Source organism: Botryllus schlosseri, chromosome 1, assembly GCF_051294905.1.
Source record: "Botryllus schlosseri isolate E-star chromosome 1, Bs_hap1, whole genome shotgun sequence".
Lineage (NCBI taxonomy): Eukaryota > Metazoa > Chordata > Ascidiacea > Stolidobranchia > Styelidae > Botryllus > Botryllus schlosseri.
In genome coordinates this window covers 15,503,499-15,520,236 of record NC_137236.1, presented here as the reverse complement: position 1 = coordinate 15,520,236, position 16,738 = coordinate 15,503,499, and the positions used below count along the sequence as shown (strand labels likewise).

General features: G+C 40.2%; 1 protein-coding gene and 1 long non-coding RNA gene across 3 annotated transcripts in view; both read right to left on the bottom strand.

Annotated features, from left to right (window-relative positions):
* Positions 1-3,367: 3,367 nt before the first annotated feature.
* The window catches only part of LOC145443241 (uncharacterized), a 36,750-nt gene continuing 23,379 nt past the window's right edge, over positions 3,368-16,738 (bottom strand). Inside the window, exons 1-3 of one of the 2 annotated variants that reach the window (XR_013916360.1) lie at positions 5,994-6,711; positions 5,396-5,582; positions 3,368-4,259 (exon numbers count right to left, since the gene is read on the bottom strand). This is a non-coding gene — a long non-coding RNA (uncharacterized LOC145443241). Of the gene's footprint in view, positions 4,260-5,395; positions 5,583-5,993; positions 6,712-16,738 lie in introns of those variants that run through there. The other variant, XR_013916357.1, reaches the window with a different exon arrangement.
* Positions 14,061-16,582, bottom strand: LOC145443234 (kelch repeat and BTB domain-containing protein 2-like). Its single transcript, XM_080321223.1, has one exon. It carries the CDS (start codon positions 16,204-16,206, stop codon positions 14,908-14,910), a length of 1,299 nt encoding a protein of 432 aa, XP_080177349.1. The 5' UTR covers positions 16,207-16,582; the 3' UTR covers positions 14,061-14,907.

Genomic DNA, 16,738 nt, shown 5'->3' with positions numbered 1-16,738 from the left:
GCATGATTGTCTTCATTATTTGGTACCCTTCCCCCAAGAAAAAATACGCATAATTAGAGAAATGGGCACATGGGCACTTCGGCATCGGCCATCACCGCACCACGGATGTAGTAAGATATATAAAGTTATAGGCCATGTATGCATTCCCGATCATATTGACCGATTCAATCACGAGTTGCAATGAGGTGAAATGAGCTGACCCAACTTAACATTAGAACGAATATGGCAGAAACAGGGTGTCTGGCGTTCGGTTCATCACCCTATGGAGAGGGGGGGCTTATCAAGTGCTGTTTCGGTCCTGGATAGGATGCCGAAACGACCAGTTGCGATCTCTTAATCTGGTAACCACCTAAGCCTAGAGCCCGATGTCACAATATTCTTCGATGTTAATCTTTCTTTGTCGCTATTTCTTTCTTTCTCCATCTTTTTCACTGGGCTTTTTTGTCGCTGTTAAGAACTGCAACTCGAGGGACAAGAAGCCCAGAATAACCTCCGACGACTGGACTTGAACCCGGGCCGCTTGTGCAGATAGCGTCGACGCTCACCACTACTTTACCTTTCCTATGAGTGTCTGGAAATGAGACAATCCCAGTCTTCGACTCCTTTGCATCACCCGAAGACATGGCTCGGATGTAGGCAGATGCGGCTATCAGTACAAAATTATGATACTTGATTTCATCTCAATAAGCCAGGACTGTGATGACACAGAACTGCTCTTCGTCTTCCGATGCCTTCATGGAATCGTGCACGCAAGGAACATTCCTTCATGGGCATTTCTCAGATGGAATACGTTTTACAAAATTAGTTATGTTACATATGCTGAAAAATTGTGATGAAACAAAGTTCAGTGTCACTATTATGTAATCAAGCAACAATTAGAATTCTATCGATACCATTTTAAACTGTAAACAAAAAAGACTTTCGATCATAGGCGGTCACTGGTCAAAAATTAAAGAGGTGTCAAAATAACTGCAATATAATTTACAAAGTAGTGACAGAAAGGGTTGATTTTGAGAAGTAGATTGGAAAGAGTTGTCAGAGACTTTTATGTGACAGTCGAAATTGAAATTTGCGTCCAATACACAATATCTATTATTGTAACAAACCTATGGAAATCCGAAACTAACTTACAATACTATGATACGGTGTCCATCAAACCCAGTTACAATATGTGGTTAGTAACGAAGTACTTCTAAATTTTCAGCATACTAAGGTAGGTTTTGCGCACCTAAGCTATCTACTCACAATGGTTATTTTTAGATGAGTTCAACTTTTTACTTAATCAATACTAGTCAGCCCTTCCTATCTTTCATAGTATCGCAGTCTTGTGATGTATTGAAATGATGAAATTTTTAGCAATAAACTGATTTGAATTATGAACAAAACTACTTACTCCAGAATTCCTGCCTAAGCGTCGGAGGTTTATCTAGGCTCCTCGACACCTCATCAGTGTAAGCGGTGTCTTATAAAAAAGCCTAGCAGTGGACCGTGCTACAAGTAGTCAGTTACGGAATAAAATGCAAATTAGTGTAGATTAAAAGACCATAGTAGTCGACAAACACCATGAATGCCACAAACAAACTTACTATATAGGCCTACATACACTTTGGATTTTGCAAAGAGTAGGGAAATGTTTGCATCAAATTTAGATGTGAAATTGTCATAACACCAGGAAGAAATAGCCACTGTGACACGGTAGCTGCATATATATTCCAAAATTGAACATATTTCTTATTTATATTGCCATTAGTCATGTTACGTGAGTCGCGAAGATGGATCCTGCAATTTTCAAAGTAGCCTAGTCACCCCTGGTGCAAGCTGCTATAACCAATTCTAATTTTTGAACTGCTCGCTGCGGTACAGATCTTCATTTTCTACTTTTAATTGATAGATATTTACATAGTTGCTTCTACTACCGTAGTTACTACCATCATTGACTACTTCATCATAATCATTTTATTAAATTTTTAATCCGAAACAATACACCACAAGATTGCGATATGATGAAAAGATAGGAGGGTGCCGAAACGACTTGGAGTAGTCTTTTAATCAGGCACACCTTGGCCTACAGCATGTACTTTGAACAACTCTAGTTGTCATGAGGAATGCATGAATGAACATTAGTAATTCGAAATCAAAATTGAGAGTCTGATCCAAAACAACCAAAAGAAATTAAAAATGAAAAAGCTGAAAAATAGCATAATTTGAGTCTACTATTTCAGACAGACAAAACTACAACAACTCAGATACTGGCACTTCACAATAGACACTTACGTGACCTTTGACACGGACCAATCAGGTTGCAGCAGGATGTAAACAAAGATCAAGCCCGGGCAAACTTACAATGAGCTCTTATGGAGAAAGGTTGAAAAATGAAGATATTTAGCAAAATGACATTGAAATTGGGATAGCTGGCTTTGATGAATGTTAATAACGTATAGCTAGTATGTATTTACAGTGTTCTAACCCAGAATAAACATGAATGGTGGCAAGCACGCATAAGCATGGCATGTCCAAATTAATGGATTTCTAACAACGCTAGGATGAAGCAACTATTGCTGTATTATCCTTAGTCGTATGCAATACTATAAGATTTTAGTACCGAATAGCATGTATTAGAGGAATCTTGAGACAGGATAGGTGGGGTATTCATTATGTGTACTCGGTGTTATATGTGTTCTATTTATAGAATCGCATATGGCAGGGTTGTAATGACTCGACTCGAGTCAGTCTCGAGTCACGATTTTCTGAGTACTCGAGTCATTTTCTCAAAATACGGAAATGGCTCGACTCGAGTTATTGCGCATGACTCGAACCAAAGTCATATGACTCAAGACTCAGACGGCCAAGACCGACATTTCATTGCGATTTCGAAGAATAGTAAAGGAACCAACCTATTGGGATTCGGTCGATTGGTACTATATAGGCTTACCATACGTCCTCTTTTAAGAGGATTTGTCCTCTTTTTTGACTTTTTTGAAAGTGTCCTCGGAAGACGCCCTTTTGTCCTCTTTTTTAAGATTTTGTCCTCTTTTTTGAAAATTTAGGCAGATTCAGAGCAAATTGCGAGTGATATGCCGCATATTAGCACAGAAGTGAAGCTTGAAAAACGAAAAACGGTGATTTTAGCTCTGAGCGAAAAGATGACATTTTTACCTTTTTTTTTTTAGTCATCCACCTGGCAATGTGTAGAGAAAAAGGGTATTTTCAGCTCTGAGCGGAAAAGATGATCTTTTTTTTAGACAACCGATCACAAAGTGGGAAAAATTAACCGGTTTTTGAGAATTTCACTCCGGTTTTGCAAGTTGCAAATTTCTGAAAAAGTGTCCTCTTTTTTGATTTCCAAAATATGGTAAGCCTAGTACTATAGTACTTGAAAATGCGACCAGAAACTGTTAAAAGTGAGGAAAATTAGTATATTATAAATGGAAACCATTCGATATCACCAAACAGAGGTATAAAAGTGGGTTTAACAAGACTTTAACTGGAAACTGAGCAGTCAGCACAATGACTTGGACTCGAGTCATAATACCATGACTCGGACCTCTGTTCGATGACTTGGACTTGACTCGGTGGTGAATTGAAAATGACTCGAGTCAAAACTATAAAAGTGAGATTGACTTCTGACTCAGAGCCTTGTGACTTGGTTACAACCCTGGTATATGGTATAGTCCAGTCTGTATCATTATCTAGCAAATTACTGTTACACTGGGCACTTGTCTGCATATTCAATAATCAACATATTAATATAATATATGTTAGGGAACATGATCCGTTCCCAGCTGAAATCGTCATTTTCTGCTCTAGCTCGTGTATTGAATCAATCAGGTTAAATGCCGCATAAACACTGTGCTAATAGCCTGTGTAACTTGGAGATTGCTACCCAGACCGTTCCTGGTGTGCGCTTGTACCTTTCCTAGAGCCGATAACATGCACGGAAGAATGTAAAATCTGGATAAAGGCATGTGGACTTTCTATAGCCATCTGAATTCTCATTTTATTAATAAAATGATGTATGCATTATTGTACCAAAAATATTGAATCGTCACATTTAGACACAATTTTGCGTTTCAAAATGAGTCCAAACTGAAACTAGGTGTGTGTCATATTATTCCACTCCAGTGCTTGATGGTGTGCAATGGATAGAAATTGTTGAAAGCAATATATTCAATAATGAGATGGATAGTTGATGACATTGGTAGAGGTCGACATGAGTCGGATGAGTACGCCTTGATAGGTGCCTGCACAGCAGTGTTGCTCTGTAAAATAAACAAACATATTATATATTTTGTGCAGGCTTGATGGATATCTTCTATGAAGCTGCAGAAAGAGGAAGTTGATGGATAAAACGCAAGAAAATCAAATTTCTGGAAGAAGTATAGAAGCACAAAACAGGAAACTCGTCCAAGAAAATTACAAATTGACGGACAATTATTGCTAGTGAAGTTCAGCTCTCATAGCACCATAGTGTCAAAAGATGTGGAGAAGCTGATGAAATTACATACTGGACTACATTAAATTCTTTCTGAATTGCCCGACTTATCCTACTGAAGTCAAATTTCTATCATTGTAGTAAGCATAGTGTTAAACCATTGGGTGAACTGTATGTAACTGCTTCATGAAATTTCGATTTGGCTATGTAAAGATGTGGTTCTTAAAAATGCACCATTTGCATTCATTCGTGAATTCTCAAATCTAGAATGATTATTGACTGTAATGAACTGATTAAGAAAAAAACGCCCTGCTCATTGCGATTACAGTCACAATAAAATTACATACAACTTTAAAAGGATTGATGGATTGTGGTGCACTAACTTTTGTGCGAGAACTATTCACATGGAGCTATGGTGCACCAAGAGATGCTACCATGGCAGAAAAGGGATTTGCCATTGAGTCTGAAATCAAGAAATTAAATCTAGATTTTAATATTCCTGCACATGATTGCCACACACCGTCAAATGTCAGGGCCAAACTGTTCCACAACAAGAAAGATGGCGAGACATCGTATTCATATTAAACAACTGATCGGAAGAATCAAGGAGTATAAAATTTTGTCCGTTGTCATATTATGCAACATTGTGTATCAACTATGGACTAATTGGCTTACTCTAATTCAAGATTAAAAATTAAAAATGAATGACGCAACATATTTGGCAATTGTGCAAATTCAGTTCCATTGCGAATATTGTAATGCCTAATAGCATGCTACAGATCCTAATTGCGCGGTTCCATGGTCAGTGTGTACCAACAGTGCATTCATTCCAGTGGTGTGCATTGAATCTCATTTAGATGCCCAATTTGTTGAATGAACATTTTTCCAGGTGCAGATGTTGTAGGATTATTTGTGTGGGTGAAATGTTATGAACCCGAAGACACTAGATACACCAAAATCTACCTTGAGGCAGGAGTTGATGGGTAGCGAGTACGGTCGAGAGATGGCTTGGCAATCACGATGGAGCTCACTGATGATGATGCAAATCACAATGTATGTCTTTCAGCCCTTGTAGCTTCAGGTGTTGGAGCGTCTTAATCCATGCATATACATGAGAGCATATATCATAGGGTTACCATATTTTGGAAATCTGAAAAGAGGACACTTTTTCAGACTTGCAAAACCGGATGAGAATTCTCAAAAATGGTAAATTTTTCCTACTTTGTGGGCGGTTGACCAAAAAAAATGTCAATTTTCTCGCCAGCGACCAAAATACTGTTTTTTCCTTCACTTGAGCAGGTGCATGGCATCTCAGTCGAATTTGCTATGAATATGACCAAAATTCTCAAAAACGGGGACAAAATCTCAAAAGAAGCTAGGACAAAAGGGCGTCCTCCGAGGACACACTTTCAAAAAAGTCAAAAGAGGACAAATCCTCTTAAAGGACGTATGTCGTATGGTAACCATAATATATCAGAACCTATAATCTGAAAATAAATCATGGTTACAATATCTACTGCATCATCGTAGTCTCTGAGGAAATGTCTGTTTCCTTACTTACCCTGACTTACAAGTGCAAGGTGAATCAATACTACATTTTCTGAGATATTTCCATTGGGTGTGGTATCTCACTTTTCTGCAAATTGTGATAACATTGGCTGTTCACAATAGAATATTGCTTCCACAATAAGAGAGGATTGTCTCCTCAATCTTTATCCCTCGTGTACGTAGCCTTCCATCAAATACTTCGTAGATTTCTCCGCGGAGGTAAAATAAAATACTGTTCCACTCAAATCCAAAAATCCGATAGATTCTCCATGTAGCTTTCAATCAATATCATCATCATATCATCAATATACGCCAAAATTGTGCTGTGTGGCAGCAGCTATATTTTTCTACCATATATTTCTGAACACGAGATAAGCTTGAAAATTTTGCTCGTGACTTGAGCCTATGAAATCGTCAAAATACGCATTACCACAATCTTGTAGTATAGTATACAACAATCGTTGCTTATAATCCGAAAAATTGTCAAAACTCCATGCATTTGGACACACCATGCTGATGCGTGCTTGCCACCATTCAAGTTTATTCTAGGTTAGAACACTGTAAAAACATACTAGCTATGCGTTATTACCATTCATCAAAGCCAGCTATCCCCAATTCAATGTCATTTTGCTAAAAATCTTCATTTTTCACCCTTTCTCCATAAGAGCTCATTGTAAGTTTGCCCGGGCTTGATCTTTGTTTACATCCTGCTGCAACCTGATTGGTCCGTGTCAAAGGTCGCGTAAGTGTCTATTAGGAGACAATTCTGAATCGGAACGGCAGGCTTCGTTGGAAATGCCGAATCAATCAACGAAATTCACTAATAAATCCATCGCAATATAATCGGAACGTTTTACACAGTGAAGCATACGATTGTGAAGTTAAATAGAAATAATAATTCGTAAACAATAAAACGGTTTTAAAATTTCATATTCACAATGAATAACCGTTACAAAACTTACGCTATGACAAATATGTGCATGTGCAATGTACTCAATTTGAGTGGAATATATATGCGTTCTATAAGTGGTGAACAAGAACACATTTTAATTTGAATACCAGCAACTCATTAATGGTACAGAACTTGGACACGGCTTTCAACAGTACAGTCGTATTTTATTGAATCGAAGAAATTTTCGCCTGCCTCTAATCCAGAGCAACCGGCACGATGAAGGATAGAGAACAGAGTTGGATTCAATACCAAATGGCGAATTGTGATGTAATAATGAGAATGATAAGAAGCATGTGAAAAGTTTTTCGAGTCAATAAAAATAAGAATGCACTGTTGAAAGACATTTGAATTTGCAATTGGTTCACTAAATACTGTACGTTGTGTGGAAAGTAATCAACAACGATCAGTGTGCAGTTGTCCCTATGCCTAGAGATAGGTCGCAGTGGTGTAACGAGCTAATCAGGTCGTACACATAATTGAAGCCAGTTGCATTGAGAAAGAACACACAACACATACACACAAAAAAAATTCTATTGTCAGATCAAAAGAAGGCAATACACACAAAAAACCTTTGCGCTGCATGTTGGGATCAAGTCACTACATCTGAGTCACAAGTCATATCGAGTCATTGCACATTTTGACTTGAGTCAAGTCATACGATTTTTAAAGGTGACTTGAGTCAATCACTCGATTTTCGGAGGTGATTCGATACAAGCCACAAAGTCTTGACTAATTTCCGGAGTACTAGGCATTATTCATGTCGTTACATTTTGCAACTACAGATTGAGTCACCATTAATTCCCAATAGAGAAATGAATATGGAGTTCATTAGACCTTCAACGGGGACTCGTATGGCTCACATATAGGTACGTAAAACTGCTAAACTACGTCGATAACTGTCAGCCATATAGATGGAATATGAAACCTCATAAAAATTGACACAAATTTATTTGATGCTAAACAGTATACTTATTCCACCCATACGCCCAATTCTCGTCGAGTAATATAAAGGTATGAACTATACAAGTCAGATTTAAATCATACATACATTGGAGTATAGACCACTAACCTACAGATAGATACACAACTTCCGGCATCACGCTTTCTTGCCCAGAGGTATTTACTGCTAAGCAATCTAAAAAAAACAGAACTTCCAAAGTTCTAAACTTCTAATCCTATAACTGGTGACCCTTACTTGAGTGGTCATATTACAGACACCTTATACTTGAACAGATTACTGGCAAAACTAGTCGCTCTTTACATCTTGGCCACCTCAGGCCAGATGTAGGATGCAGTCAGGGTTAGAGGCTGGATTCGTTTGATTCAAATAGAATGCGACAACGTGTCACCAGAAAAAACTTCATTTCTGTCATTTAAACCATTGAAACGATACTCTTGAATGTGTCACTAAAACATTCAACAATTTTATCACTCAAAAGAGCTGTAAATCTGATTGATCTGTAACATAACTTATACGCAATCGAAATGAATAAGTTACTATGGCGTGTCTAATCTTAATAAAAACCACTTTGAAGTGTCAGCAAAACTACACTATGGATTCGAAAATCAAGAATGCATGTTTTTGTTTACACATTATTCACAGACGTTTTGGTCTAGTTACTGTAACACTAAAGCCCAGCTGATACGATAAAACCCAATTAAAAGCGCCTTCACAAATAATGCCAATATATAGAGCTGATGTTAAAAACATATGTTATTTAGCTTTAAGTGCAATTTGCATTCATCTGAACAGCTTTATCTGCCATTGCTATGCTTGATCAAAATACACCAACCAAAAATCTGTCAACAAAAGGAGTTCGTGTACCACCTAAAAATAGTACATTGAACGCTCTCTCATTCACGAAATTTCATGCTGGTGACGTCATATTTTGTGATACGATTGTTGATATACATTGTTCTTTCCATTTCTCTACTAGTTGCTGACGATTACCCCTGACGAGTGTCAGCTGAAAATATTCGGGTTCATTTCAATATGAATATACCACGCAAATTTAATGTTCACTGCTTAGGCAACTAATAAATCCCACGCAATACACAGTATGAGTGTGACTACAGTTTTATTGCAAGCTAATAGGTAATAACCCCAATCACACTATGATCTGAAAGGATAAAGAAATGCAGCAAACAACGTTAAGCTCCCGCGTAAGCGTGAAGCCTGGCGACTACGAGCGAAGCGCGATGTCTGTCACGGTCGACTAGTGTTCAATTATAATGAGCCATAATTGCGGAACTAAACATAATACAGCAAACGAAAGTTGAGATATATCAATACTTCCCCCTTTTAGGAAGACAAATAGGCTCAGTACATTTCCAGAAAACCGGGCGCGTTAAAATCGGCCAGACGGCTTAGGGCCAAAGCCGTGCGGTCGGGATGAGTGTTCGGCACGTCGTCGCTCGCCTCTTGAGAGATGATCGCTGGCTCCTCATCATTCGCCTCTGGTTCCTGAGAGACGATCACCGGCTCGGACACGGTTTTTGGTTCCTCAGGATGCTGGCTTACCGAACATTCAACTTCGTCCGCCGTCGGATGCCACCATTCAATGGGCGGATTGGCATGCACATGTTTTGTGAGCGTATTTCCATTTCCATAGTAAGGTTTAATATCATTGAAATGACGTCGATACCGCTTACCAGTTGATGCCTTGATCAGTTCAACGCCGTCACTGAAGATCTCCGCGACAGTGTAGAGCTCAGGGCCAAATATGGGGTCAAATTTGCTTCTTTTGTAGTTTCTGGTCATGACTTGCTGCCCCATTAGAAAATGTTTCGGTTGTCGCTTATTTGAACTGTTGGTAACTTGTTGCCTTTGTAATTTCGTTCGACGGTCTTGGTTCAAGGCCTTCTGTACTTGGTTGTTGTTGAGTACTTTCCTTGGAAAGTCGTTTCGGAATCCTCCTTTCAACATCAAGTCCCCTGGCGATTCCCCGGTTGATATGTGGGGGGTTGATCTGTATCCAATGAGGAAATCTTGCAGTGCCGTTTGTTTGTCCACACCTTGCGCGTATGCAATTTTCATCGCCTTGCCCCAGAGGCTTCATAAAAGTCTCTACAGGGTTGGCTTGTGGATGGTACGGATACGTCTTTTTGTGGTCGATTCCGTGCTTACTTGAAAATTCAGCAAATTCTTTTGAATTGAACAGAGGGCCATTGTCAGTCCTATGAGTATTAGGTTGACCATAATGAGCGTATGTGTTCGCTATTGCAGGAATAACATGCTTAGCTGCGGTACTTTTGACGATTGTCGCATCAGGAAACCGTGTCGTCAGGTCTTGCACCACCACTGCGTGACGTTTATCCGGCATTGGCCCAAACAAGTCTATGCTGACTTCATGCCAGGTTTGTTTAGGCGGCATAATGAGTTTCTGTGGCTGTTTGCTGCCTGGCAGTGTAAATTGCTGGCACAACGTACAGGATCTGATTTTCTGTTCCACCAACTCATTCAAGCCTTTGATCCAGAAGTGACTGCGGATGCGTCGCTTCAGATTGCACATTCCTGGATGACCTCCTTGGTCTGCTTTGTTGATAGCTGTTTCCCAGAGCTTTTCTGGGAGAATGATCTTGTCCTGTTTCAGCACCAAACCATTCGAGATGGTTAGCTGATCTTGAAATTTACGGAATACTTTTAGATCTGGGTCATTTTTCGATATATGACCCTTCCGGATGCTTTTTTAAAGTCCCCCCAAAGCGATTCCGCGTATGGTGCATGTTGGATCATGAGAACAGTGCGTTTCAACTTGCATGCTTCATTTTGCCATGAACGCGGAGCAAACTCGATTGGCTGGGCATGCCTTGAAAGGTAGTCAGCTGGATTTAGAACACCTTTCTCCCACACCACCTTGTAGGCTAAATCTTGATGCCGCATCTAGATACGGTCGGTACGGATAGAGCCTTTCCTGTGGTTCTTGAATATGCCCTCTTACGGTTTGTGGTCCGTTATAACCAGTACTTCCGGTCCTCCAGTGACGTAGTGGCGGAATCTTCTCAAACCAAAGTCTACTGCCATGGCTTCCAAGTCTAGTTGCGGATACCGTGTTTCTCCCGGTCGTGTGGATCGACTTGCGAACGCCACAATACTAGATTCCTTTGCGCTTGGACCTTGGGCCAGAATTGCAGACAAGCTTGACACATGAGCATCCACAAATATGTATGTCTTCGCCTGGACGTCAAAGAATCGCAGTGCGGTATCTGCTTCAAGAGCCTTTTTTAGGCTTTTAAATTCCTTGCTGCATTCTGATGTCCACCTGAACCTTTGATGCTTTTGAGTCAATTGGCGGAGGTGCTTCGTTTTGCTTGAGAGATGCGAGATGAAGTCCCCAAATGATTGAACGAAGCACAAGAATGACATCACTTCCTCTTTTGACTTCGGACGGGAAGCATCCTCCAGAGCTTTGACCTTCTCCGGATCTGGTTTAATACCTTTACTAGTCACTATCATACCCCAGAAAGGTATCTCTGACTTCTTGAAAACACATTTGTCCGCGTTCAGGGTCATTCCAGCGTCTTGGATGCGTTTCATGACCTTTTCGAGAGCTACGTCATGTTGCCGAAGAGTCTCTCCAGATATGATGACGTCATCATGAATGACATGGGCCCCTTTGATATTAGCAAAGAGCGGGATCAGAGCTCTCGTGAGCACGCCTGATGCTGGTTTTGCACCCATTGTGAGTTTTCGGTAAGGCATGAGTCTATGGCCAGCATGGAATACTGTGACTGCTCTCGACTGCTCATCCAGCAACAATTGGTGGAAAGCTGATTCAAAGTCCAGTTTGCTGAATACTATGCTGCCTGCCAGCCTTGCTTTGATTTCCTCCACTCTTGGTATAGGAATGTTAGTAGCCTTGATCGCCTGGTTGACTTGCCTCAGATCGATCGTCATGCGTAGGCTGCCATCGCTTTTTGGCGAAAGCACAGGATTGGAAACCCATGGCGCTGGACCTGTGTGCTCTTCGATTATTCCATCACCTTCCAGTTGTGATATTAGATTCTGAAACTTGCCTTGCAGATGGAAAGGGATTGGACGTATGGCTTGGGCCACTGGTGGCACCTCTGGATTGATATAGAACAAAACTTCATGATCCTTCAGTGTTCCTATGCCTGTGAACACAGATGGATATGCCTTCATCACATCTGCTTTTAGCTTGTCCACTTTCGCAACCCTGTTCACTTTCCGAGACATTTCCGTCTCCTTGTCGCCATCGAATGTGATGATGCCGAGCTTTTCACACAATCGCCCACTAAGTAGAGTCTCTTCTTTACCAGGTACGATATAGAAGCGAGCACTCACCACAGAACTTTTGAAAGTTACAAATCCTTCGTAGCGTCCACTGCATTGGATTGGCTTCGACCCATAAGGCTTTATGTACGTTTTCGTGGATCGGAGACGTAGTTTAAGCTTCGCTGCCCTCTTTGCCGACATCACATTCAAATCGGCACCCGTGTCTTGATAGGCCTTAACAGGTTTTCCTGCCATTGCAACCTTCACACGGTATCTTGGTTTAGACACCTTACGCACCTTGCGGTAAGGCTGCGATTGGTTGACTCTCTTGATGCCTTTCTTTTTTCTGCTCTGCATTTTCTTTCGCGGCGCATCAGAGATGGCATCGCTTGATAGATCAGCGTCATCATCTGATGAGCTGCTAACGTCACTTTCTGATTCTACGCGGTTTGCCTCCGCACGTTTTTTCTTTTTGCATGCTGATGATCCTCTGAAGTGGCCTTCTTTACCACACTTATGACATGTCATGTTTCTTGCCACACACGATTTTCCTCCTTCACAGATTTTAGAGGAGCATGTCTTGCAACCACCCTTGCATTGTTCATCTGCACCTGAACCCCTATGCTTGTGATAGCGTTGTTTGGAATTCACACGACAAATGTCAGCCGCTTCTGCAGCCTCAGTTTCATTCTTAATCAACTGGGCGGAGTGTGAAGCCGCTTCTATCTTACGGCCGTTCTCTATCAAGGCTTTCAGATCCTATTGGTTCTTGAGCGCCTTTGTCCGTATGTCATCTGATTTGACGCCGACTATTATTTGATCCCTGATCATAATGTCGAAGACATTGCAGTTTGCATTCTCACATACGAATTTGCATGCCTTTGCTTCATGCCTCAAGCGGTGGACGAATCCGTCGAAGCTCTCATCCATTTCCTGAGACAGACGGTGAAACTTGTAATTCGCAAGAGTATAGTTCCGGGTTGGCTCATACCGGTCCTTCATACATTTCACCAGATCTTTGAATTTAAGTGTGCTACGGTCGTTTTCTGGTACGGTATCTTCAAAATCTCTCTGGAAATTTCGTGAAGAAAACCGACCCAAGAATATTTTTGTTTTATGGCCCTCGATCCAGCCCTCTTTGTCCTGCACTGCGGCGGGAGGTTCTTTGGCTATTGCATCGTATTCATAATGAAACATGCCTACGAACTCACAGAATGCGTCATGAACATTGCTGCGATGATGTTCTGGATCGAATCGATTGATTGAAGCTTTGGATTCTTGTTCCGACATTGGGGTTACGTTGCGTTGCGATGCGATAGTATATCCGATTTGTCCTCGTCGCCATTAAATCCCACGCAATACAAAGTATTAGTGTGACTACAGTTTTATTGCAGGCTAATAGGTAATAACCCCAATCACACTATGATCTGAAAGGATAAAGACATGCAGCAAACAACGTTAAGCTCCCGCGTAAGCGTGAAGCCTGGCGACTACGAGCGAAGCGCGATGTCTGTCACGGTCGACTAGTGTTCAATTATAATGAGCCACAATTGCGGAACTAAACATAATACAGCAAACGAAAGTTGAGATATATCACTACCCAAGTATGATCACAACTTATATGGCCCGACTGGCCACCACTGACCGATTGAAAATGCTTCACAGACACCAGGTAGTAAGCCACTGTTCAAGAGCATTCATTTTCTTGTTTCGCTCGAAATAGCTTTGCCATGTCTTGGAAATTTAAAGCATTAATTCAACTTTTCTTTTTAGTAACGAAACTGACTATTTTGACAACCTGTGGATAGAAGTTGGATCTGTGGTTCCCAACGTGGGCGATATTTGGCGGTCTAGGGGGGCGAAAATGGACAAAGGGGGCGAAAATAGCAAAGGGGGCGATGACGCGTTAAAACGGCTATATTGGAGTTAAGTCGGAGAAATGACTTTTTTCTATTTTAGTCAACCCACGAAAATTTATTTGCAAAAGTGTAAAATTCAACATCGAGCCGAAAAGTTGACTTTTTTTTTAGTCAATCAGCCGGTGATTACAGTTTGTAAACCCATTTTTTGGTTCACAAAATTTGGGGGCCGATGATCGGTGTTGAGCTTGAAAAGGGGGCGATGAGTCGAAAAAGGTTGGGAGCCACTGGGTTAGCTGAAGTTCGCGTGATGGATTGAATATGATTTAACAGTTCATTGATTCAAATGGACCGTAAATACTTTACTTTATTCACTTAAACCATCAAAACTGTAGCCTACTTTCAAATTTGTGCTCAAATCTCACAATTTTCTCAATGAATTAAGCTGTCACTCCGTATAATGCATACAACCATTTTCGCTGATGCCACAACATAGCTTCAAATCAGATTGCTAAATACGTTCAAGTAGTTTCAACACATCATACAGTTTAAGATCCACTGATCTATAGATTCACCATTACAGATGCGCAAACTTCGAACAAATTATTATTATTTTTTTTCATGTTACACCATTTTTTGTTCGGTAAATCGTACTTCTCAACGTCATCAGAGTAACCCAACTCATTGACTAGAAAAATACAACTACCGATGTGATAAGCAGTATTTCTGCCATGGGATGAATTCATAGATGGCAATGAAGTCCATTGAGCTGAGGTGATATTGTAATATTGTACATTCTTGATGATATCTTCACTATACCCACCCGTCACATGTATCTTTTGATCAACTGCAACCACACCACAGCTATCAGCAGGATATCTCATTGGCTCGAGATCAACCCATTGTGAGGAGGATGGAGTGAATCTGCAGAACGAGGAAACTGCGGCACCATCTCGAAAACCTCCGATACAATAGATGGAATGGAACCATCCAACGACACGAGACTTGCATTAGAAATTGCTGACGGTTTGTTTCGCAGTAGAAACCATTGATTTACAGATGGGTCAAATCTTTCCACATCAGCTTTTTCTGTATAACCACTTCCTCCAATAACAATTATGGATCCGGTGTAACAAACTGAGCTCGGAGACACACCATGGTCGCAAATCATATCATCCATCTTTTCCCATTTTGAATTTTTTCTTTGAAAATTGAGTCGATGAACAGATTTAGCTTCAGAAAATACATAAATATGTGAGTCATAGGAAATTGCTGTGACTCCAGACGTGAAATCCAACTCCGCATCATGGAACTTTTCCATTTCCTCGGTCATAGGATTGAAGGATCCGAGGCAGTATGCGTCATCATCGAAAAGAATTATCAATTTATCAGCGTCATTATCTTTTTTTGCCGTAGCGAAAGCTTTCAGAATATGATGAGTGAATAACTTGTACAGCTCGGAATCGTTACTTACACGGGGGTGAGTTTCTAAAATCTGTTGCAAATATGGCGGGAATATTAGATAAAACTTGATTACTTTGAGAAATTCGCGCAAATATTCTATTTTACTTTGACATTTATCGATCCACTTAAGTGATAATGCAAGTTTTTCTTCTTCCCATAATTTTAATTTTTCCGACTCCAAAAGACTGAGAAGGTCATTTTTTTCAATGCTTTCGAATCCAGCTTGGTCTGATATTTCCATGATATTTTCTTGTAAAAATATTCTGCATTCCGACAAAACATCCGCCAGTCCGTACATATCACCAACATTTCTGGTAGAGAAGAAATTTTCAATGGTGATTGATTCCACTAAAATATTGGATAAGGCTTGCTTTACATCATGCAGCTGCATCATCATTGCCACGTGAAGAAGTTCAATGATACTTTCATCACGAATCTCAAATTTACCCGAATATATAAAATCGATGCAATTTTTCACACACTGAGAATCCACATCTTTCAAAACAACTTTTCCGTCGCGACTCTCTTTTGTGTCATACTTCAGCATGGCTCTAAAATAAGCGGAGCCAGCCGACAATATATTTTTGTGTGTACGATAGACATCATCTCCCACTTGGATTATGAAATCACAATGATCATCATCTTGCTTCATTCGATGTAATTCCTCGAGCATCCTCACAGCATGCCTCGTCACATCTTGACAAACAACCTGCATTATGGTCACCAATGACTTGTCAAGGATATTTCTATATTAAAGACTATAGTGCTGTTTTTAAAACACACATGATTAGAGTAAACGTACACAGAAATCATTCGTATCGACAAAATAACTTGCATTGATAACTGCCAGTAACCACCGCGTTAATATTGATTGATAATTTCACAGTGGCATACAACCACACATTTTTCGAAAATTGCAGACACATTCAATGAAAATTTCAAATAGAAGCCAGTTAATTATATGGGTGGAACATAATCATCAACAAAACCTTTTTTACTGAGTATAAAAAACATCTACCTGAATTAGGACATGAAGATACTAAATATTTAGCCTGCACCGAATTAGCTGTACAATAAGCAAAAATTAAGATCGAGGCCCTATGGACATTTTATCATAATACATCGAGTATTGAAGCCACGTTCGTGATTTCCAACAATTTGTTTGGTAGTGAATGCTGTGATCCAAACTAGCCCTTTCGAATAACTATTACAAGCGGTATAGTGAATTGTGTGAATGCAGTAATGTG